At 38.1% G+C, this 22817-nt stretch overlaps 2 protein-coding genes and 1 long non-coding RNA gene across 5 annotated transcripts; 1 reads left to right on the top strand and 2 right to left on the bottom strand.

Annotated features, from left to right (window-relative positions):
• Nucleotides 1-230: 230 nt before the first annotated feature.
• Nucleotides 231-3335, bottom strand: LOC133727395 (uncharacterized). Its single transcript, XR_009855154.1, has 5 exons — nucleotides 3114-3335; nucleotides 2729-2775; nucleotides 2389-2557; nucleotides 1859-2022; nucleotides 231-294 (listed from the first exon to the last, which is right to left on the bottom strand). It is a non-coding gene; the product is annotated as an uncharacterized LOC133727395 (long non-coding RNA).
• Nucleotides 3336-6855: 3520 nt separating this feature from the next.
• LOC133720956 (kinesin-like protein KIN-4A) lies at nucleotides 6856-16647 on the top strand. 3 transcript variants are annotated; one of them, XM_062147449.1, is made up of 26 exons: nucleotides 6856-7579; nucleotides 8014-8160; nucleotides 8245-8394; nucleotides 8651-8904; nucleotides 9417-9604; nucleotides 9679-9803; nucleotides 10215-10251; nucleotides 10493-10584; nucleotides 10711-10821; nucleotides 10908-11021; nucleotides 11292-11385; nucleotides 11513-11625; nucleotides 11905-12003; nucleotides 12082-12198; nucleotides 12289-12405; nucleotides 12513-12593; nucleotides 12895-12966; nucleotides 13267-13360; nucleotides 13508-13569; nucleotides 13831-13928; nucleotides 14010-14108; nucleotides 14197-14418; nucleotides 15221-15383; nucleotides 15689-15844; nucleotides 15932-16250; nucleotides 16371-16647. In XM_062147449.1, exons 1-25 carry the CDS (start codon nucleotides 7463-7465, stop codon nucleotides 16139-16141), a joined length of 3132 nt encoding a protein of 1043 aa, XP_062003433.1. In that variant the 5' UTR covers nucleotides 6856-7462; the 3' UTR covers nucleotides 16142-16250; nucleotides 16371-16647. The 3 variants fall into 3 exon arrangements, with proteins under 3 accessions (XP_062003433.1, XP_062003439.1, XP_062003446.1); XM_062147455.1 differs by having other exon boundaries at nucleotides 6857-7579; nucleotides 13508-13563; XM_062147462.1 differs by lacking the exon at nucleotides 6856-7579 and having other exon boundaries at nucleotides 8022-8160; nucleotides 8249-8394.
• A 213-nt stretch (nucleotides 16648-16860) lies between these two features.
• Nucleotides 16861-19649, bottom strand: LOC133720975 (probable inactive receptor kinase At5g67200). The gene is made up of 2 exons (XM_062147471.1): nucleotides 18049-19649; nucleotides 16861-17659 (listed from the first exon to the last, which is right to left on the bottom strand). The coding sequence occupies exons 1-2, from the start codon at nucleotides 19436-19438 to the stop codon at nucleotides 17100-17102; spliced, it is 1950 nt and encodes a 649-aa protein (XP_062003455.1). The 5' UTR covers nucleotides 19439-19649; the 3' UTR covers nucleotides 16861-17099.
• Nucleotides 19650-22817: the final 3168 nt, after the last annotated feature.

Genomic DNA, 22817 nt, shown 5'->3' on the forward strand with positions numbered 1-22817 from the left:
CAGGACAGGAGAACCAGGACGGTGATCGTGCGGTTAGAGCAATTGTTAGAGTTTTACAGCAATTGTACGTTGTGAGGTGTGTTATGCTCATTTAAGCTTTATAATATTGCTTGTGAGAGTGAATTGTAATAATGAACTCGAAGTTTCGAGATTTGGATTTTGTAATTGTAATTATTCATGTTTCGGATTTGAATTTATTATTCAAAATTCGGGGCGTGACAAGTAACATCACCACTAATGTAGATATTGTTGAAGGTCTCCATGGATGATACTACTGGTTTAATGCTGCCTTCCCTGTCATCGAAATAGAGGATTAGCACTGATGTCAAATAAGTTGTGTTTTCTGTTGTTTTCCCATGTTACAACTTCTGTGTCACTGCAAATCATTTGATCACAAAGCCGAAAATGCACAACAAAGCAAAACAAAATTGCAAGATTTATTCATAAATCAAACTTATCCATAGACAAATTCAAATCCTAAACAAATCCAAATTTAATTGACTACACTTAATTAAAGGTCTGTACTTACTTTGGCGAGTACAAAATATTTTGAATCTAGAAATTGAGTTTGTAGTGGATGACATTTGCATATTGTTGTACCATCTAGAAACATTCAATTATGAAAATAGTATGTTTCATTGTGACAAATTCAGAAAGGGGAAGTGGAGAGCTCAATAAGAAGATTGTAAATTCTGATAGCAGAAAAAAGGATCAGCAGTTAATATATATGTGTCGTAGTTGTTATTTTAATGTTCAAAATCGATTTCATTTTATCAGTTAGATTAACTTTAGGTAGAGAAGTTGCAGTTGATACAAAATCGATATAAAAGGAGTGCTCTGCAGAATAAAAACAGAAAGATTTGCACTTGAAATTCTCCAAGCAAAAAAGAGTTCAGTGGCAAAGAAGAGGAATATAAAAGCAGTTGTGGGAAGATTCATGTAGCAAAAGGCTAAATGACAATGAGATAGATTTGTTTAATAGCATTGAATCAGGCCAAAAACCTAAAGCACAAACTATACAAAAATCAGATCCCACCTATCAACAGCATAATCAAATAAGATTCAAGCAAAAAACAGAAACCAACAATTCCATTAGTAACAGAGAGGAAACAAACAATTGCCAATTCATCAATTCCATTAGTAACAGAGAGGAAAAAAACAATTGCCAATACATCAATTCCAGTAGTAAGGATAGGACCTGGAAGAATATAAGCAAGGAAGGCCATTGATATTTTTGCTTTTTCTGCATGATCCCATAGTACTACCCAGTTATGCAAGTAATTAAGGTAAGAGTTTTGGTTTACAGCTAAAAGCGACACATGAACTCTAGAGCTAAACCAACTTTGCAGTAGTTACCTGGCCTTTTGAAACTTTAGAAGTACACCCAAAAATGGTAAATTTTTGCATTTCAATTACCTGGCTTTGACTTGACTTTCCAGCAATGCTTCTACTCTTATTCACTTTCATTGTTAAGTTTCTATAGGCTTGTAACTACATCATATTCATTATTCTATGCTCTTTTGAAACCTTAAACTCAGAAAAATAGAACGACACTTAATGGAATGAAATTTAGATGGTACACTTATTTCAGGGTTTAAGGCATACTGTAAACATATCAAAAGTGTATAAAGATTAGCTTTCTTCAAGTGTTCTTATTTTTTTAATCACTGTTTTGTTCCTATTTTGGTAGGCCTAGGATTTAGTATGCTTCTCTATCTGTCTCTACGCTATTGAACTGATCTGGAGCTGGTGAAGTTGATTCTGTCTGATCCATTTCTTTTAAATGATAGATTCTAATATTATCGGAAACAGAAGAGGTTATGAACATGAAAATGAAATCAAAATATGTGAGGTTTACCTGCGGGGTTTTTTTTTCTGTGTTGGTACCAAACAGCTCTCTCCTGCTTTTTTCAGGGAATTTTTTTTTCTCAGGCAGTGAATGAGCTGGTGTTGATGTGGTTGGCTGATGCTCTATTTGTTGTGGACCATGAATACTTGAAACCTAAGCTCAAATCTAAGTGCCTATCAACAAAGAAAAGAAAAACAAATTCAAATACCAATGTGCTTTGCCAGGACTCAAATACCAAACTTGATGCCAACCCATAATATATACTGCTGAGAATTCCAAACCTTAGCAGCAAAAACATAAACTTGATTGCAGAAAGTGAGACAAACATAGTAATAGCAATAGCCAATATCAAAATGAAGCTAAAGACCCAACATTTACATAAAAATGTAGGAAAAAATGAAAAGGGTTATTAAGACCAATAATCCTAAACCAAATAATCCAATTCTTCTATATCTAATTCGATCTAGTAGATTAAGAAATGAATTTGGTGCAAGAAATCATTTTCGTGCTAGGTATAGTAATCTAGTATCTGTGCTTACTTTAGAGTTTGTCTCAGAGCAGAAACAGGGTCATGGTGATGACTACCCCATAATGGAAACAAAAATTCCTCTCTTTCTATAGTCCTATCTTGAAATGTCTCTGTTAAAGTGTTTATAAGGGCACCCTCAGAACCATATATCTTGACTGTGTCAAAGTGCATGTAGCCATCTGCATTGTACAAATCAATTATTTCAGAAATTTGCAGGTAATATTGAAAATCACATAGATCCCAGTTTTCATCAATTTAATCAACGACTTACCAACACATGAAAATTACAAAGATCAATTATATGAATTATAGAGAGAATCCACAAATCCAACCAAATAAAAAACTCAGACCTCCTAATTGTGCACAAATGTCAGAGCTTCAATCACCAATTGCAACCCTACAAATCCCAAATAGCCAACAAACCAAATCAGAAAACCAGCCCAACAGTAGATAAAAATGTCACAAATTGAAAACAAACATAAACCTTAAAAAGAAAAAATTCATATCCGATACCACATAAATAACAACAAAGCAAAAAATATGAACCATAATCAAATCCTCAGATACATACTAACACATGCATGAAACAATTTGCTGCCTTCCACTCTGTTGAAGGCCAAACATTCCCACAGAAACCACCTCAAACATAGGCCAAATGCAAACCCACCTTCACATGCACGACCGAAAATTACATGCACCCAAATCCAAAACAAATCAACCAAATAGAAAATTTACCTGAAACTCAAAATCTCAAAGACACTTGAGTGCTCAACCGAACCCTTTGATTTAATCAAAAAGTTGCCACCTCAATTGAAACTGGTAGGTGAAAGCGATAGGCTTGCCTGAATCATGATCAAGAAATTTGACCAATATTTGAGAGAGTTGAGATTCAAGAGAGCAGAAAAGGGAGGGAAAGAGAGAGAGAGAGGAACGCGAGAGAAACGAAAGCAGGTCGGGCGCAGGCTAAAGAGGCCTTTTATACCTAGGGCTGAAACGAAGGGCAAAACGGTCATTTCACAGTACCGGCTCGGCTCGAGCCAGCACTGTTACTAAGCCGATAAACAGTTAACTGAGAATTAGAAGATATGAAATTTATCCGGAATCAACTCTAGTGCACAAGTTTCTCCAATTCAAGTAAGTAAACGCGCAATGAGGAGCTACTTTCTCTATATGTAATACTAAATGGCCAATGGAGTTGGCTTAAGTGGTAATGGTGAAGGAGAGTTGAAAATTGAGTTAGGATTATATTTTTATTATAATAACAATAATAAATAATAATGAAATACTGAATATGGATTGAAAGTTTGAAAGTAAATCATAGTTTGCAAGAAATAGCTAGTTAAGTGTATGACTTTCATGGCACGTTTACTTACTTGGAATGGAAAATAATCATGAATCGGAGACAAGTGGAATGGGAGAAGAAAGGAATCGGTATTGATTCCGGAGGAATGATTCCTAAACCCATCTCCCCCCTTCGTAATCGAATTCCTGAGTATTCATGAATCGATTCCTGATAAGGAGGTGGGACCTACATCCATTCCGATTCCTTCATATGTTAGTAAACGCAGGATTTCTTTTACCCGGAATCATTCCGATTCCTTTATGTGTTAGTAAACGCAGGAATGTTTTTACCCCGTAATCATTCTCTTTCCTTCCAAGTAAGTAAACGTGCCCTCAGATAGAGTAGCATGTTTTAGTGATTTTTTATCCAAACACGGGATCTTCGTATAATGTTTTAATTAAGTGGAGAACTAAAGAAATTAAGATTTGTACATTAGAGGATAAGTTCTAAAAAACCTACAAAGAATTTATAGACACTCGATGTAATGGCAAATAAGGATTTTGGTAACATTAGCTGTTAACTTGTTTTTGTGACATCTTAAACGCGTCTTTCTAAATGTACCCAGCAAATATCTAAGTAGACCCAGCAAATTTTTTACACCTAGAAAATGTATAAAATCTATAACTACACCCAGCAAATTTTCCTATAATACTTTTTTTTTTTAATTAAACCCAACAAAACTCATACACCCAGCAAAACGCATACATCCTGATGAAGAATATCAAACACCCAGCAGGCTCCCCGACGCTGTCAAATTGAAGAAAGGGACCCTTAAACTGCAAGTCTCTTCATAGGCCTTCACAGTTCCCTGCCCCAATTTTCTCTTCACATAATTGACAGAAATGCTTTAGATTAGGTACACGGTTTTTTTCCTTTAGATTTGTTTTTTTGTTCTGGTTTCGTTTTTTAGTGATCTAACAAAGTAAAGGATCACGATTATAACATCAATACATGGTAGAATTTTCATTCGTGTTGTTGAGTTCTAATTCTATTATATATATGTTGAATAACGTTGAACATGAGAAGCAAGAACAGTGTATAACATGAGGGGGTTGGACCCCAGATCCAATTTCACGAATATAACTAGAATTTTCATTCGTGTGGGAACATATATATATATGTTCTTGTTATTCAACATGAGAAACATTTTTGAAAACATGCTTAAATTTGCGATAAAATTCACATTATGTTGGAGAACGAGGGTTTGCTGGGTGTTTGGTATTATTTGTCAAGGTGTATGTGTTTTGCTTGATGTTTGATATTCTTCGTCGGGGTGAATGAGTTTTGCTGGAGTTTAATTAAAGAAAAGGGTATTATAGGAAAACTTGCTGGGTGTAATTAGAGATTTTATACATTTTCTAGGTGTAAAAAATTTGCTGGGTACATTTAGAAAGACCCTTTTAAACCCCCACTTGATATTCTTGACTGTCTAGGTTTTTGAACTTTTTTGATTGCACAGTTAAAATAATTTACATGTTTGAACTTCAAGATAGATCAGAAATACTTCAACTTCAAACATGATCAACACTTTGTGCCTTGCATTTTGAATAATGTATATACTTGAGTATATCAATATACCAATATATTAGTAATTAATAAACCAACCGATAGATGCAGTTCGTCCAAAAAACTAGTCACTAGTGACTCCAATCTAAACCAATGTGGAAGCAACTTCTTTGTTATCCCTAAGAGCAAGTTCACCCATTGGGTCACCAGGTCACCTACTATTCACTATTTTTTAGTGTATATTTTCATTCTCTGGGTCACGAAATACACTGTGCCCGTGACCCAGGGCACAAAATACACTGTGCAGGTCACCATGGTGACCCAGAACACTGTACAAGGTGACCCAGAGCACGAAATACACTGTGCTCGTGACCCAGAGAGTGAAATTAAGACTAAAAAGTAGTAAATAGTGGGTGACCTGGTGACCCAACGGGTGAACTTGCTCTAAGCATTGCCTAATTGGGCAATCTTTCTCATAAAAAAAAAACGGCAATCTTGGAGTAGAAATCTTGCGTAAACTATTTATATTTCAACCAGCAACCTTGTGAATCTATGGCTATCGAGTACGACCCTCTACCTATATTAAAAAAATATTTAAAAAGCAGAGAAATGTGGCTTTACAAAACAAAGTTTTGTAGTTAAAGTTTAATCTTCAACCTCTTCATCATGACATTTTTGGATGACCAAGGTTGGTGCTATTCTTGTCGGTGCAAACCTCATTACCACAATTAAACAAGAAGATTAATTAAGCTAATTAAACATGAGTCTTAAACGAATCAGTCCACGTCTAATGGAGACTTATATTTAATTGGGGTCATTAAGATTGGGGTCTCCTAGTTACTTGGCTCGAATCAAGGAGAATCCAATGGATTAGGGTTTGAAGAGTTAGGTAACGAAAAGAAAACTTGAAGACTTTGAAGTTGATTGATCTCCTTGTCTTTTAATGCCCGACCTTCATTTCTTTGTCAGAAATTAAGGAACTCTTATCAAAGCTTATGATAAAAATCTTATGTGTATTCGTTTAGTACAATTCAAGCAATCCAAAAGAATTCGGTTAATAGAGTAGGCATATATGAATTCTCATAATTTTAAGTAAAAAACTTGAAATACGCAATTAACATATTTAGCAATAAATTAAAGACTTAATTGTGACCTCTCATTTCATCCTAATTCAAAATATATTGCATCTGAGTCTCGGAATAACAAATGAGTGTCATAATCATAAGTATTAGCAAAATAAAATAACACTATTATTAGGGTTGTTGATTACAATAGTCTACTGAACAATTGATTTCTGAAATATATTCAAAGATCCCAGTAGTGAAATAACTTGCACAAAACCAATCAGCAAGTTGCCCAATCCAAACCCAATATAGTATCCGGACGGAAATTAGCGACAGTGCAAGTAACCTTCTTTTTCTTTCTTCGGCATGGAAGTCTGATATTCATGTTCTTTGGTTCAACACATAAAACAAAAGATGAAACCGTTATAAAATATAACTACCAGTTGAATTTCTGGAGAGCCAAAGTCACTAGTCACTACCTCACAGTAACAAAGAGGAGTCGATTCTTTTTAACATTTACCGGTAATTTTATACCGGTATCCCTGTCTTCACCACCATGTAGCTCGACAGTTGGAAATACCCTCCAAAACAAGTGTACGGCAGAAGACTGGAGGTTGGCCTTAAAAGCTGTGAAAACAGAGGCAAGTGTGGTTCCATGAGGGCATTTTGGGAAGACAAGTACATCGACAGCGAGCCAGCACAGCCTGCCCAACAACAACTACCACCGGCTTAATTTGCCTTCTTCCTAACTCTCTCACTTTCACTCTCTCACTGTGACTCAGTGGGTGTGAGCAGTCAAGAACAAGCAAGCTTAGGAAAGTGACACGTCAAGTACTAGTGTTTTTCTTCTTCTTCTTCTTCTTCTCGTTTGTTGCAACCATCATAATCTATTCAAACAATTACTAAACCCCGCCCTCTTCCCACTTTGCCATTTTAACAACCACCCACCACAACTAATCTCTCTCTCTATTTCAATGGTGTTGTTAGATCATTTTCTTCATCCTAACTGACAAGTATCTAAGCTCTTAACTTTTCCGCAGTACCCAATCGTTGGATAGACAATACATATATATATATATATATATATATATATATATATATATATATATATATATATATATATATTTTTTTTTCTTTCCGAATTTGGGTATGTTTTTGTGAGGTTTGATTCAATGGAAGCGTCAGAGAATTGTAGTGTCAAGGTAGCTCTTCATATTCGACCGCTTATTGGTGATGAACGCAGTCAGGGTTGCAAGGAATGTGTTACTGTTACACCCGGAAAGCCTCAGGTACTATGTTTCCGATAAGGGATCGGGATTCTTGAGCTTCAAATATGTGGTGTTAATGTGTTTGGATATCTGGGCATTGTTTTCAAGCTGAAATAGTGTAAAATTTGTCTCTTTGTGCACTTGGGAAAGGAGGTATTGGTGTTTCCAGATTGTGTGTTTAATTGACAAAGTTTCGTAATTTTGTGTTTGATTTTGATTTGCTGGTTCCCTTCTTCTGTGCATTGTTTGTATTAGTTCCCATCTTTTCTATCTCGATCAGTTTGTTTAAGCCCTGCAAAATTATGCTCATGTTAGAGATGGGAAAAAAACTCACATGGCACTCTTCTGTGACTTTAATGGCATTTTGATGTTGGGTGATTTTGTCTGTCAAGTTTGCAAGTTTTGGCTGATGTCTTTAGTTGCTGAGAGTGTGATCTTTGTTGAGTATGGTGCAGATACAAATCGGCACACATTCTTTTACATTTGATCATGCTTATGGAAATGGGGGAGCTCCATCATCTGCCATGTTTGAAGAGTGTATTTCTCCACTAATTGATGGTTTATTCCAAGGATACAACGCTACTGTACTCGCTTATGGTCAGGTAATGTCTATCATATGTAGAACATGCTGCATTCTCTATGTACTCTCCTTTTATGTTGACAATCTACATGTACATATGCTACAGACAGGCTCCGGAAAGACATATACGATGGGAATTGGCTCTGGAGATGGTTGCCAGACAGGGTTGATTCCTAAAGTTATGAATGCACTGTTCAGCAAGATTGATATTTTGAAGCATCAAACAGAATTCCAGTTGCAAGTATCTTTTATTGAGGTAAATTCCTTGTATTTCCAAAGAATGACCAAAAAGAAATGGGAAAAGTGTTGCAAAAGTCTGTACTATAATTGTGGTAAATCAGATGATAGATTCTCAATGTATCTAATGTTTGAAGGGGAACTTAAGAGGGATCCATTGGCATTATTGTTTCTTCTATTAATGGCTATGTACTCTCTTTTTTCCTAGACCAAGTTCTTGCCCAATTTTTGTTATTTCTATACAAAAGGATTAAGTAAAGGATTTGAATTTGCAGATTCTGAAGGAAGAAGTGAGGGACTTGTTGGATTCTGTATCTTTGAGTAAATTGGATGCTGCAAATGGACATGCTGCCAAAGCTAACTCTCATGGAAGACATCCACTACAAATTCGTGAAACATCAAACGGTGCAATAACACTAGCGGGATTAACTGAAGTTGCTGTTAGTTCATCACAAGAAATGGCTGCTTGCCTGGCACAAGGATCATTAAGCAGAGCAACGGCGAGTACAAATATGAACAACCAATCTAGGTAAACCTTGGATCCTAAACTGTCTCTCCTCTGACATGCATGATTAATTTTGTTCATGGATAATTTTGGATTCTGGGTCCATCATTTTGACACAAATCAATGCATTACGAAATGGTAGTCGAGGCCTAATTATAGAAGTGGTAGGAGATATTGCATTCTGGGAAAGAATTTCGTTTTATCATTAAGGCTGATGCTTTTGACACAGCCATGTGCAATCTTTGCTTACAAATTACTGTCATCCATGATGACTGATTATCCTGAAAAATCAAGCTTCATACAGAAAAGTGGGAAGAAAATGGTTCTCTGCATTCTGGGAACATGTTCATGTAGTTCTGTTCCTTTATATACAGGTGAAAATTGCATTAGTTCTGCACATACAGGGACTTCCGTTTACAAGAATTATAGAGCAGTAAATTTCCAACTTCTAGAAAAGGTTGCCATGATTACAATTTACCAGTGAATGTTTACAATCTAATAATGGCATATGGTTCTCATTTGCATGTTTGTACTAGTCGGTCACATGCCATCTTCACAATCACATTAGAACAACTGCGAAAAATCCATTCAACTTTTCCTGGGAATGACACTCCAGATGAGGATATGGGTGAAGAGTATTTCTGTGCCAAGTTCCATTTGGTTGATCTTGCTGGATCTGAGCGAGCCAAAAGAACAGGGTCTGATAGTCTTCGTCTTAAAGAAGGTTAGTAAACTGCTTCTGAATATAATCCACTGTGCCTTCGAATCTTGAATAATAAATTATCGACTTATGAGCAGGTATACATATTAACAAGGGACTTCTTGCACTCGGTAATGTCATCAGTGCATTGGGAGATGAGAAAAAGAGGAAAGAGGGCATGCATGTCCCCTACCGAGACAGTAAACTCACTCGGCTCTTGCAGGTTAGATAAACTTTAAACCTGGTTTATGCCTGAGATACAATTTCATATAAATTTTAATAACATGCTGAGGCTGACATGACACTGATGGTATAACCCACATGCACAATCATTATACAAGTTTATATGAAGATATGCCTGATTGGGGAACCATAACATTTTTGCTTTAGTTAGTATGCCTCTACTAATAAAGTAATTAGTTAAAATGTAACAAACCCTGGATTGATAATCTGTTAGTGTAGAGTACAGACAACCGTCACTGCATAAGCTTAAGCTCTCAGAGAATGTGCCAAAAATGTATGTCAAAGTAGTGTTGAACCAACACTCTCTATCACATTCCACATCATCTTGCAAACAAAGGACCTGCTTAATTTATATATCTTTCTGTTCTGATCTTGGGTTCAATTGTGGCAGGATTCACTTGGTGGAAATAGCAAAACTGTCATGATAGGTAACCCCCTGCATGATTGTTACCATAATGATTTCTTTGGTCTTACACCACTAATGCAATGCATATATATTCCTACTGCCTTTGCTGAACAATTTCATGGGAACTGAGTGTGCTTCTATCCTCATTTTCTCTGTTTGAACTTTGAACAAGAGTTTCTGAGTCTTGATTTTGCTTCCTCTTTGGTTGAAGTTGGAGGCTTTTCATGCTTTTCTTACTTTTGGTGAATTTGCTATTCTTCCAGCTTGCATCAGCCCTGCTGATATCAATGCTGAGGAAAGTCTCAACACTCTTAAATATGCAAATCGGGCTCGCAATATCCAGAACAAACCTATTGTGAGTTTGTTAGAGTTCACTTTCTTATGACTAGATTTGCTATAGTTCCTTTCACACACACTGTTTGAATTGCCTCCTATGCCATGAATTTTGACCAACCTAGTACTTTCTTATTTTGTTGTATAGGTTAACAGAGATGTGATATCCAATGAGATGCAGAAAATGCAAGAACAGCTAAAGTTATTGCAGGCAGAGCTATGCACTCGTGGTGGAGGAGCTCAATTTGATGAAGTGCCGGTATTCTACCAAGAAAGAAATTTCACTGATTTTAGATGAAGTAGTCTATGCATCTTTTTTACAGACAATAGAATTTGGTTATACAGGTTCTTAAGGAAAGGATTGCTTGGCTTGAGGCCAGGAATGAGGAGCTTTGTCGAGAACTTCATAGATATCGCAGCAGATGTGCTGTTGTGCAACCATGTGAAACAGATGTGCCAGTATGTGAACAGAAATTTTCTATTATATCTTTGATATGCGATCTTTATTGCGTGCAAATATAAACCTTCATGTATCAGGAATTATAAGCCTCTTATCTCAATTAGGGTGAGCTTCTCCACCAATTGCCATATAGTTTTGGGTGGACTTTTTTACTCAAGTGACTGCACATCTCATGACCATGTTATAATTGGACATCATAATTTACTTTGTATAACAATTGTGATATAACTGCTTTTATGGTCCTCATGTTCCAAATTTCCATTTCTCAGGAAGGTGACGCTTGTTTCACAAAGAGTGATGGACTTAAGAGGGGTTTCCAGAGTATCGACTCATCTGATTATCAGATGGGTGAAATTTCATCAGGTAAATCACTCACTTTATTTAGATCAGTTTAGAAGAATGATGTGCCTGACCATGATTCTGCCGAGCCAAATTTATTAGGGGCTTATTCTAGTACTTTGCATTTTGGCATAATTAAAAAATTTTGCAGGTGAAAGTTCCGGAGAAATTGATGAAGTCACAAAAGAATGGGAGCATCAACGTCTGCAAAATAGTTTGGATATGGAGTTGAATGACTTAAACAAACGTTTGGAGCAAAAAGAGGTTTTTACTTTCACTTATGGCTCCTGCACTATTAGTTTGGGCTATAACTTGAAGAAAACTACTTGTAGTTCAAGTAATATGTAATGTATATAGATCAGATGATGATTTGCAGTAAACCTTCTTGAAAACTTCCCAGAAAAATTAATTTGGTAGCTAAGCAATTACTGTTTCAATCACATTAATCTTTCTGACATGTTTTGGGCTTCTAGAAATGACAGCTTTTTTTAAGAAATGTAACTTTTACCTCTTCCTCTAATTCATAACTTCCACCTTCTGTAGTCTGAGATGAGAATTTTTGGAGGGATTGACACTGTGGCACTGAAGCAGCACTTCGGAAAGAAAATCGCGGAACTTGAGAAAGAGAAAAGAATTGTGCAGGTCATATTGAACACATTTGAATTCTTTTGTATTTCCAGTATGCTCATATGTTTAGGCTGACAATAGTATTAATCACAGCAAGAGAGAGATCGTTTGTTAACTGAAGTTGAGAGCCTTGCTTCTTCTAACTCTGATGGACAAGGACAAAAATTAAAAGACGTGCATGCACAAAAATTAAAAACTCTCGAAACACAGGTGATTATGTTATGAATTATCTAACTGACATTCTGCTCTTTATAGTTGTCCTGAATCCTGATGATTGATAATTTTCATCTTGAACTTCAGATTTTAGATCTTAAGAAGAAACAAGAAAACCAGGTCCAACTTTTAAGGGAAAAACAAAAAAGTGATGAAGCAGCAAAGAGGTTGCAAGCTGAAATACAGTATATTAAATCTCAGAAGGTTTGTTCTCATTTTTATACTTAATGAAGTTTTATAAGCAATAGAAGAAGTTATTCAATATGTTATAACTTTTAATTCTTCGTTGCTTTGTTGTTTTTTGTCTTCAGGTTCAGTTGCAGCATAAAATAAAACAAGAGGCAGAAAAGTTTCGACAATGGAAGGCTTCTCGCGAGAAGGAGTTACTACAGGTGCTTTATTTTCCATTAAAAAAAAAAATTGGTTAATATGACTTATGAGTTATGTGTAATACGCTCAAGTTCTCAGCAGCAGGTGGATCCCAAAAGAAAAAAAAAGTGTTCTTTCATTCATTTCATTGTAATATATTGCAAAATGGATAATACTGACTCTTTTGAGGATACATTAAGCTTACAGAAATGTTTTATGCATGCAGTACGGAATTCAAAAATTTATAATATGAAGTTCCTCTTAGTACAGAGGTCTTATAATCTATTTGGCTTTGAATTCTGATTATGATTTTATCTCAAGCAGCTAAGGAAAGAGGGAAGGAGAAACGAGTTTGAACGGCATAAACTTGAAGCTTTAAATCAGCGGCAGAAAATGGTAAATATTTATAACTTGAAATTCATACTGACAATTGAACCTCTCTCTCTTCCCTTTATGCATATATATATATATATATATATATATATATATATATATATATATATATATATATATATCTGCATCGACTTTTGCACGCATCACACTGAGTCAACTTCTAACAGTTATGGCTATTAAGTGCATAATGATTTTATTAGAATTTGGACAAGATCTATGTTACATTTGCTATGGTTGAGGACTTTTTTCCATGGATATGGGATTTATGTCTAATCTCGCCAATCATTTTAATCATTCTTGCAGGTTCTTCAAAGAAAGGCAGAAGAGGCAACAAATGCTACCAAGCGACTTAAACAATTGTTGGAAGCACGCAAATCTGTTATACGTGACAACTCGGGTAATATATTCTTTTGGACGAGTTCTTTCCTTCCATAATTTTCAACTTGCATATATTAAGACATTTCTCTGCAACAAAATGTTGGTAGAAGTCTAAGTTGGTATCATTAGATAATCATATTTCCTAAAATACCGTTGTCTTCTTCAGCTAACTCCAATGGACATACTCCAGCCAACTCCAATGGACATGCTTCAGCTAGCCAGGTAAAGGTTTGTAATTTGCTTTTCATCATTACTGCAATTTTGGAATTTAATGTTTGAAACATCTGTATGCCAAATCTAGGATTGGTTGGGCTTAGCTCAGAATGATCTTGTCATGATGAAATTTTCATCAGCCCCTTACCAAAAAGTTTGTTATTATTATTAGGTTGGCTAATTGGTTTGTATTTAACTATTTACTCTAATAGAACATTAAGCTTGAGGTTCTTTAAATCTGCCCTGCAAAAGTTTCAATATGAGTTGTCTATCCAGGGAAATGAAAGATCTTTACAACGGTGGCTTGATCATGAGCTGGAAGTCATGGTGCATGTGTATGAAGTTCGTCATGAATATGAGAAGCAACAACAATTGTATGTATTCCTGTTTTCTTGTACTCTTTTTATATTGCAAGGAATATGTTTGGAATGGCATTGGTAACACTTACATTTTAGGCGAACCGCACTAGAAAAGGAGTTGGCCTTGTTTAAGCAAGCAGATCAGCTTTCTTCAGAAGGGCAGGGTAGCCAAGTAGGAAAGAGTGGACATTCCAGGTAGGTTGATTAAAGTTTTCAGATAATGCATATATGCAGAGGTTGATTATTGTTTTTATATTTTTTTAACTTCTTTCCAATTAATCAGAGTGTTATCCATGTCACTGGATGCACGAATGGCAAGAATAGCTTCACTTGAGAACATGCTGAGCATGTCTTCGAATGCTCTCATGGTGATGGCTACACAGCTGTCGGCGGCAGAAGATAGGGACCGAAGTTTAAGTGGTCGTGGACGTTGGAACCAACTGCGTTCAATGGGTGATGCTAAGAACTTGCTTCAATATATATTTAACATCGCTGCAGAAACAAGGTGCGTATACAACCTAGATTGAATCTGATCCAATAACTCTTCAAGCTATCCATCTCATTCATTAATGATATGTAGTTCTGAATCTAGTTTCCCTTTCAACTTACATGTTTGGTAATGCTGAAAGCAATTAGGAAGAATGTTTATTCATGAGTTCATGTTCCCACCTGATGTCTCTACTTTTGTGGTTTGTTATCGGGATTGACACACATTCTTATATCCAGTGTTTAGACTAGCTGGTATTTTCAAAGTTTTGACCAGTCTTAAGGATGAAAATTTTAATCCTGATGGTCAATGAACTCATATAAGATGTTTTAGAATGTAAATACGTAGTATCTTGTAGTTCTCCCTTTTATGCATTAAGCCAAAGATGAGACCTTAACACTCGAGCTTAATGCTGGTTTTTTTGGCTGAAAGGTCGATATTATTAATTTCCAAGCTCCCATAACAATTTTTTTTTTTTTTTTTAGCTGAAGCAAATAAGAGGCATGCCCCTTACTTGAATTTAATAAAAGAGTAAGACCATAACAATTAAATTATTTTCGTTTCAGAATAATAGAAACCAAATGAATTAACTAATTATTTTTCTTTTGGCAAAATGAACTTGTCTAGCTCTGAGCTAGTAGAGCCATAATGACCTTCTGTCATTTGAGTGTCTTTTTATGTTGTTTTCAACTATAATTTCTATCTAGTAGATAAGATATATTACCTGTTTACAATATGGAAATAGAAAATAGTAATAAATAGTTATGATTGTTGCTATGATGAATTTGAACCTTAATGCTTTGAATATATGTGTCAACAGGTGCCAGTTGTGGGAGAAGAGTATGGAAATCAAGGACATGGAAGATCAACTGAATGAGCTGGTAAATCTACTTAGAAGAAGCGAAGCACAGAGAAAGGAGCTTGTCAAGGAACAAAAGTTGAGGGAACAAGCTGTTGCTGTTGCCTTAAGTACACCAGCTTCGGTGAGACCACCATGCTAAACTGGTCACATTTTAAACCTTTCTTCCCTTGCAACTTCTTCTAATGATCCCATCCTTAGGTTGCACATTCAAGTTGATCAAAGAAAATTGGAAATCCTAGTTTATATACACAAATATGCAGATCTGCGAAGATTTAATGTGTGGTTTAAACTTAAAATCCTAGATTTTCTCATCAATCTGGATCATTTGCCAAAAAATAAAATAAAAACAATTTTCTCATCAAGTTGTATTTGGTCAAGATGACCTCCATATATTTGGTCTCTTAACACTCAAATGGATATCTACAGGGAAATCCACGCACTTCATTAAAGCACTTTGCGGATGACATGAGTGGTCCTTTGTCTCCAATATCACTCCCTGCACCAAAGCAGCTCAAATTCACACCAGGAATAGTAAGCAGTTCAGTTCAGGAGTCGGCAACATTTCTGAACCAGACACGAAAGGTAATTCTTTTTCTTTCATACTGTCCTTAATATTACGATTCTCCTACTTGAATATGAAAATTGACATCATCATTGGCAAATTTGCAGCTGGTACCAGTTGGGCAACTGTCAATGAAGAAATTAGCAACAGTGGGGCAAGCTGGGAAACTTTGGAGATGGAAGAGAAGTCACCATCAGTGGCTGCTACAGTTTAAGTGGAAGTGGCAGAAGCCTTGGAAACTCTCAGAATGGATCAAGCACAGTGATGAGACACTAATTAGATCAAGGCCTCGCCCCCAGGCTCAGATAGTCAGATAGATACGATATGATGACTTCATTTCCATAAGCTTCTTTATTTTGCTGTACATACATCTGACTGCTCTATATGATCCAAGATATGGCTTGGTGAAAACAGCTGTAACTGCAGGTAAGAGTTCTTCTCTTGTTTCCAATGTCAGCCAATTCTTAAAGAGAAACAGAACCTTAGCCATCTTTTTCCCCAGTTGCATGAATGACATACTCTACGTTCTATGTTTACTGCATGTAGGATCGATGCAGGTGTTGTAAATCGGCAGGAACAGACTGGTATGTTCCACTGTCATCGGACTTGGCCATGGTTTTGCGTCAGAAGCAAACTTGCCGTACTAGCAGTCTCGCAAAACTTGCATTAAGAACTTGGAGTGCCGTTGCACCTGCTGAAAGAAGATATGCAAGAAAGAGATGGTTTGTGTTGCTGACATATGATGTTAATTTGTTTGCCTAATTTGATTTTGATTTTGTTTTTGTACATTGTCATCAATAGAAAATTGCAATTTCATCCGCAAGGTTTTCTGTGTACATATGACCACAATTTCCAGTGTGTTTTGCGTCGTAGGGTCATACCACGTAGTTTGGCAAATATTGGCTTTGATATGTAATACTTCTAGCAGCCAAATGTTTATAAAAATCAAGATGAATTTCAGTTTATAACTCCAGCAAAACTCATATTACCTCAATTACAGCAGAACTATGTTCCATGGCACTCTTAGCCAAGCGTAGAAAGAAAGAATCATAACCGTTTATAAATTCATTATACATCTGCACATTAACAGATGGTAGGAATGCCATTATATGAAATTCCTTAAGTCTGGCCTATAAGAGTTGTTCAAACTTGGCCCTCAAGTTGCCATTAGAAACTTCTTCTCAGGAAACCCTCCAAGAGATAAGTGCAACGACACTGCCTCCTGCTTTTGATTTCCTTCTTTGAATACAATCTCGCAAAACTTCAGACTTTCTACTAGGAAAATCCAACACCTGCATTATCCTCTGTCATCACAAACTCTTTAATCTCCTGTAACATCTTCAACACTTGCCACATTGCCGGTCTCTGTTCTGGAGATGTCAAACTACATATACAAGCAACCTCGGTCAGCATCCCAAGTTGATTATCATCCCCAACATCATCGTCCCTCATTGCCCTAACCCAATCCCCCACATCCATGGGAACAAGCGGAGGATGTTGGGACGGATGTTTACCCGTCAAAAGCTCTAGCAAGAGGATGCCATACGCATACACATCTGACTTGGATGTAGCTCGGCGACTGGACTTCCTCGTCTCAGGAGCTTTATACCCTGCAGACTCAGGATCTTCACTGGCAGAAGAGTCTGCAAACAGAGCCAGACCGTAGTCCGTGAGACAGGCCTCAAAGTCAGCTCCCAAAAGCACATTGGACGATTTGAGATTGCCATGGATCAACGTCGACGCTTGGTGAATGTAAGCAAGGCCTTGAGCCACGTCTTCAGCTATCTTCAAGCACGACGTCCAGTGAAGAGGCTTTGCTCTATTCGATCTTGAACCTATTCATACATAATTTCAAGCTCGTTAGCCACACAAATCCATAAACACAAGTTCTCAACTACAATTCCTATCACATTCAATGCAGACTAGACCCACATGGCTAGAGATCTTTCCTAACATTATTTCTGAACTAAAGGGTCAGACTTTGAATCATAAAGCACAAGAAGCCAATCTGTGTCGGCATTTTGACAGTGGTGCTCGCACTAAAATGTGCACCGAAAGCAAAACCCAGACATGGCACTAACCTGCGCCACTAACTCATTCAATCAGAGCATCACAGCATTCCCACACACGTCACGCCACAGAGGCCAGGCAAGTAAGAAAAAAGCTCTTGAAAAAAAAAAAAAAAATGACAGACATTTGATGTGCATAGTATTCGAATTTTTACCGTGGATGAGATTGAAGAGACTCCCATTGGTTTGGTAATCATACATGACCAGCCTCTCTCCCTTGGCCTGAAAATAAGCCCTGACCGGAACCAAATTGGGGTGGCGCAACCCACCCTCGGCTTCCATATGCTGATCGAAAACCTCCCTGCTCGTAATGGCAGTCTTACTCGCGTCCAATCTCTTCACCGTCACTATCAGCTGGTTATCCAGCACCGCCTTGTACGTCGTTCCGATGGTTCCTCTCCCAAGTAACTCCGCCGAGGCCCTCATCAGTTGCTCCAAGCTGTACAACTGGGTCTCCCCATAGCAAAACACCAAGTTCCCGCTCTTGGGTATCACTCTAGTTTGAGCTTCCTCGTAATGAGCAACTACTTTGGGTACTTCTTTGGGCCTCTCATCTTTTTGAACTGAGACGGCGGCGGGATATGGATCCCTGTCTTCACTTGGGGACGGTTTCGAGGGCCTAATTTCGGCTTCAGTCCCGGATGTTCGGTTTCTGATGACTGCAAACACGAATAAGAGACCAGCAAACATAAATGCAACTGCTATTGATATTCCGAGAACCAGACCGGTTTTCTTGTGCCTTGTTGGAGAGGGCGGAGACAGCACCACCGCTCCTTGTGACTGTGCACTCTCCCCTAAAGGCTCCGACGGCGAGGTGGCATTGTGGGATTCAAAGAAGGGTGAGCGTGAGCTGCAGGCCTTGTTCATAATCTCGCCGCAGAGGCCGGGGTTGAGCTGGAACGAGGTGCTGTCGAACCGGGAGAGAGTGGGGGTGCCCGGGACCGGGCCGGTGAGGTTGTTGGAGGAGACGTTGAGGTCGGTGAGGAAGGACTGGTTTAAAGCCGGGAAGGAGCCGTTGAACCGGTTGAACTCGAGGTGGAGGGAGTTGAGCCGGTCCAGAGCGGTCAAGAGAACGGGGATCGAACCGGTGAAGTTGTTGCGAGAGAGATCAAGGGCACGGAGGCGGTGGAGGGCGAGGATTGAAGGAGGGAAAGAACCGGAGAAGGAGTTGCGGTTCAAGAAGAGGGACTTGAGGTTGGAGAGGGAGGAGAGGTCGGGGAGGGGACCGGAGAGGGAGTTGTTGTGGAGGCTGAGGACGCGGAGCTGGTCGAGGCGGGAGAGGGTGTGGGGGGCGAGGGTGCCGCGGAGGGAGAAGGACTGGAGGACGAAGCGGACGACGCGGCCCTGGGCGCATTTGACGCCTTGCCATTGGCAGTAGTCGAAGGGCTCGTTGAGGGTGTAGAGGAGGCGGTTGTCGAGGTCGGAGTGGGACTTGAAGGAGAGGAGGGCGACGGCGTCGGAGGAGGGGAGGAGGAGGTCTGGTGAGAGGGGTTGGGACTGGGAGTGGACGGCGGCGAAGAGGAGGAGGAGAGTGATGATGGGCATTGTTGTTTTTGGGGTGGATGGTTTGCGAGGTTTAGTGGGATGAGGGTTTTGGGTTTGAAGTGGGAAGTAGAGGGGCCATGGAGGGTGGTTGCGGAGCAGCTGTCTAGAATGTAGTGACCAGTGAGAGAGTGAGAGTGAGAGGGAGTGTCTGCTTCTGGGAGCTTGATTGATGGAGTCTCTGAGTCTGTGTGTCACGTGAAGAGAGTTGGGTGTTGGGACTCTATCGTTGGAACTAGTACTGTGTTTTTTTAAGGCTTCCATGTTCTCCCGAGCTTGTCTGTATGGCGCGTGACTTGTAAATTTTATGCCGAGAACTAGCTATCTGCAATGTCCAGTATCTGACCACTTTGACAGTTTTGGAGTTCGAACTTAAGTTGAGAAGCACACTCAATTAGGCAAAAATCACTAGGTCACTTGCAGACTTGCAGTGGTTATTAATTTGTGTATTTGTGTATGTGAAAGGAGAAGTCTTTTTGAAATGGAGTTCGATGATTTGACCAAAAAAAAAAATAATAGTGATCTTTAATATTTGATTCTGATAATAATTATGAGTTGAAAGATAAATATTTAAGAGTTAATTTATTAGTCTAATGATATTTATGGTGGTTGAGGGCTCCAGTTCTGATCATTTGTGATTAGGAACTATATTCTCATTTCATGATAATGTACTATTGTTTATGTTTGAATTATTCTTTGAGATGGAATATTAAAGGGAAACTTAAAACCTCAACGTATTCCAAGTCTAAACATATCATAATTAGATTTTGATCATCATACTCAAATTTCAATCTTAAGTTATATGGACATGTTTTGAACGTTCATAATGAAGAATGATTTGTTTGGTTGTAGATAATTAGGTGTAGATTCCTTAATAATTCCCTATTCATTGGTCTCATTCCAGATCACAGTCATCACACCAACCAAAGTACCAAACTCCATGTTTATGACCAAAAAAAAAAAAGAACTCCATGTTTGGACGGTGCAACATCCTCGTGGAGATTACAACACGCGCGATGCAAGGCGCGTATCAAATGTGCTTGGAAGTCCTCCCAGGGTCCCCTTCGTTTTAGACTGGAAATACGCATATTGACCTGTGTGAGACAGACTTAATGGTCTCACCGAGTCAAATTTGTATCTTTTATTAATCCAATTGTAAAGCATTCCTTTCCAAATTTTATTACCATTTTCCCATTCCATTCTTTTTTGGACAATTAATAGGTTGATTTGTTGGGGGAATAAACATATTCACTCTTTCTTATAATCAACGCATAATACTTTATTTAAAGAGGGTTAATTTTGAGATATGTAAAGTTCTTTTTTAATTTTGATTGGGCAGCCCTACCACGTGGTGGTAGGGCAGTCCCTACCTAAGAATTTCTCTTAAAAAAGGAAAAAAAAAATACAAACATTACCCAACCTAAGACCCACTCCGAATTTCTATACCCAAGTTTCTGAAACTATCACAATGGTACTCCAAATAGCCAGCCCGACCCAACAATCGTACCTGCCGTCCATGACGGCGTTAACTATCATGCCACGTGCTTAGATGGGTATTTGGGTAATTTTCTTATCTATCTCCTCCACCAAAGCATAGTCGCAGAACCCATCTCCCTTCTCTCGTCGCCTCTTTGGTCTCTGATTCTCTCTTTTCAATTCGTTGTATATTGTGGGTTATTGATAGAGAAACTTATATGAGTGTGTTTCTCTTTAAGAGATGAAGAAAATTGTGTAAAAATTTCGACTGGAGGAGGCCAGAGATGGCGGCAGGGTGATCAGAAAAGAAGAATGCAGTCGGGTGTTTGTGTGTGTAATCAAGTGTAATGGAACCTGCAAAAATTGATTGGAAAAACTTGGAATGGAGATTTGTAGAGGACAAAGCCTACGAGCAGATCAATGCCCCCAAGTGGTTCGATTTCTTGAACCCCAATGACAACCTTGTCAACGACCACGCTTGGTTATGCACTCCCGGTCAGCTTCTTCCTTCTTCTTCTTCTTCTTGTTTTTTTCTTTCTCTATTTCTTATTAACACAAGAATCATACATGTATTACATAGTGCAATCACTTAAAGACGGCCGCAGATTTTCTCAGATCCTCACCTTTCAAGGTTTTTTCTTTCTTCCTTTTCTGTTGGTTTTGGTTGTTAAGAAACTATCAGCCAAATATAGAATTTCAAGGATTTGAGTCTTCTTTTTATGGCTTTTCACAGCTTCATTTTGTTTTCTGACATTTCTATATTTGTGTTTCTTGATTTGGGAAGGGTTCCGAGCCCATCTGATGTTTCTGGGCTCTTTCCGCTTGGTGATAAAGTCCAAAGGTAACCCATGAATCCCATCTTTCATAGTACCATTTCGTTCAATTTTTCTCTGAATATATGTAACTTGAATATCGGGTTTGGCCATGAGAGGACCGCATCATAACCCACCTTCAAACAATGCCCGGGCACACACCGTCTCGGCCATGAGAGGACCTCTTTTTCTCAAGCTAATCCCTTAATTTGTACTTGTAGGTGGTGAAACATGGGATGCCCAAGAGAGTGATGGAGGGCGACTTTTGGAGCTTCAACAGCTTCAAAGGTAGAGCTTCTCAATAGGAAGGGACAGTTTTACCCCTAAAAATACGCCACGTGGCATATAGGTTAACACCGTCAGATATGATTGTTGGGTCGGGCTGGCTATTTGGGGTACCATTGTGATAGTTTCAGAAATTTGAGTATAGATGTCAATCTATGACGTTGACTCCGTAAAAGTAGCTGAAGTCCCTAAACTTTTAGATCCAGTGGGCTTCTTTCTTCTTCTTGTTGGAGCTGGTTTACCATCCTGAACTTGTTTGGACTTGTTTTTACTTCATCGAGTCGCTCGCGTCTCTTTCCCTAGGGGTCTCCAATGGTGTGCCCAACAATTACTTTGAGCGTGAGTTTGTAGCTAGGTTACTGCTTAGCTCCCATGGTAAAATTGCCTACTTTCTCCAAGGCCTTGCGACAATTTCGGTTCATTTGCCCCCAAAACAATACAGTCCAACAATCACTTTATGCTACACGCCTAAAGTCAAAGCAAAATTCATGCTATATTATCACGTGATTGGAAGAATTCTTAATTTCATGTGACACGTTATTGGAATATAATACACACTCAATTCATGTCAATAACTAAAAGAATTGCTTGCATTGAACTCATTGTTGAAATTTAAAGATAACTTGTCGAAATAGAAAGTAGATGTATTTTCAATGTGGTATGAAGCAAGAGATGGTAATTTTTAATGGTAAAACTATCCATCATAGTGGCAGGCGCACCAATATATTAGAACAAATATCATATACAAACTGCCATATGCTAATGTGTATCAAAAAAAAAAAATCTGCCATGCTAATGTGAAAATTAAC

The sequence above is a fragment of the Rosa rugosa genome, chromosome 1, assembly GCF_958449725.1.
Source record: "Rosa rugosa chromosome 1, drRosRugo1.1, whole genome shotgun sequence".
Taxonomy (NCBI): Eukaryota; Viridiplantae; Streptophyta; class Magnoliopsida; order Rosales; family Rosaceae; genus Rosa; species Rosa rugosa.

Coding starts and splice junctions, on each gene's coding strand:
- LOC133720956 (XM_062147449.1), top strand. CDS start 7,463: ATGGAAGCGTCAGAGAATTGTAGTGTCAAGGTAGCTCTTCATATTCGA. Junction 7,580..8,013: donor TTACACCCGGAAAGCCTCAG/GTACTATGTTTC, acceptor AGTATGGTGCAG/ATACAAATCGGCACACATTC. Junction 11,386..11,512: donor GATGGGTGAAATTTCATCAG/GTAAATCACTCA, acceptor AAAATTTTGCAG/GTGAAAGTTCCGGAGAAATT.
- LOC133720975 (XM_062147471.1), bottom strand. CDS start 19,438: ATGCCCATCATCACTCTCCTCCTCCTCTTCGCCGCCGTCCACTCCCAG. Junction 17,660..18,048: donor TCTCTTCAATCTCATCCACG/GTAAAAATTCGA, acceptor ATGTATGAATAG/GTTCAAGATCGAATAGAGCA.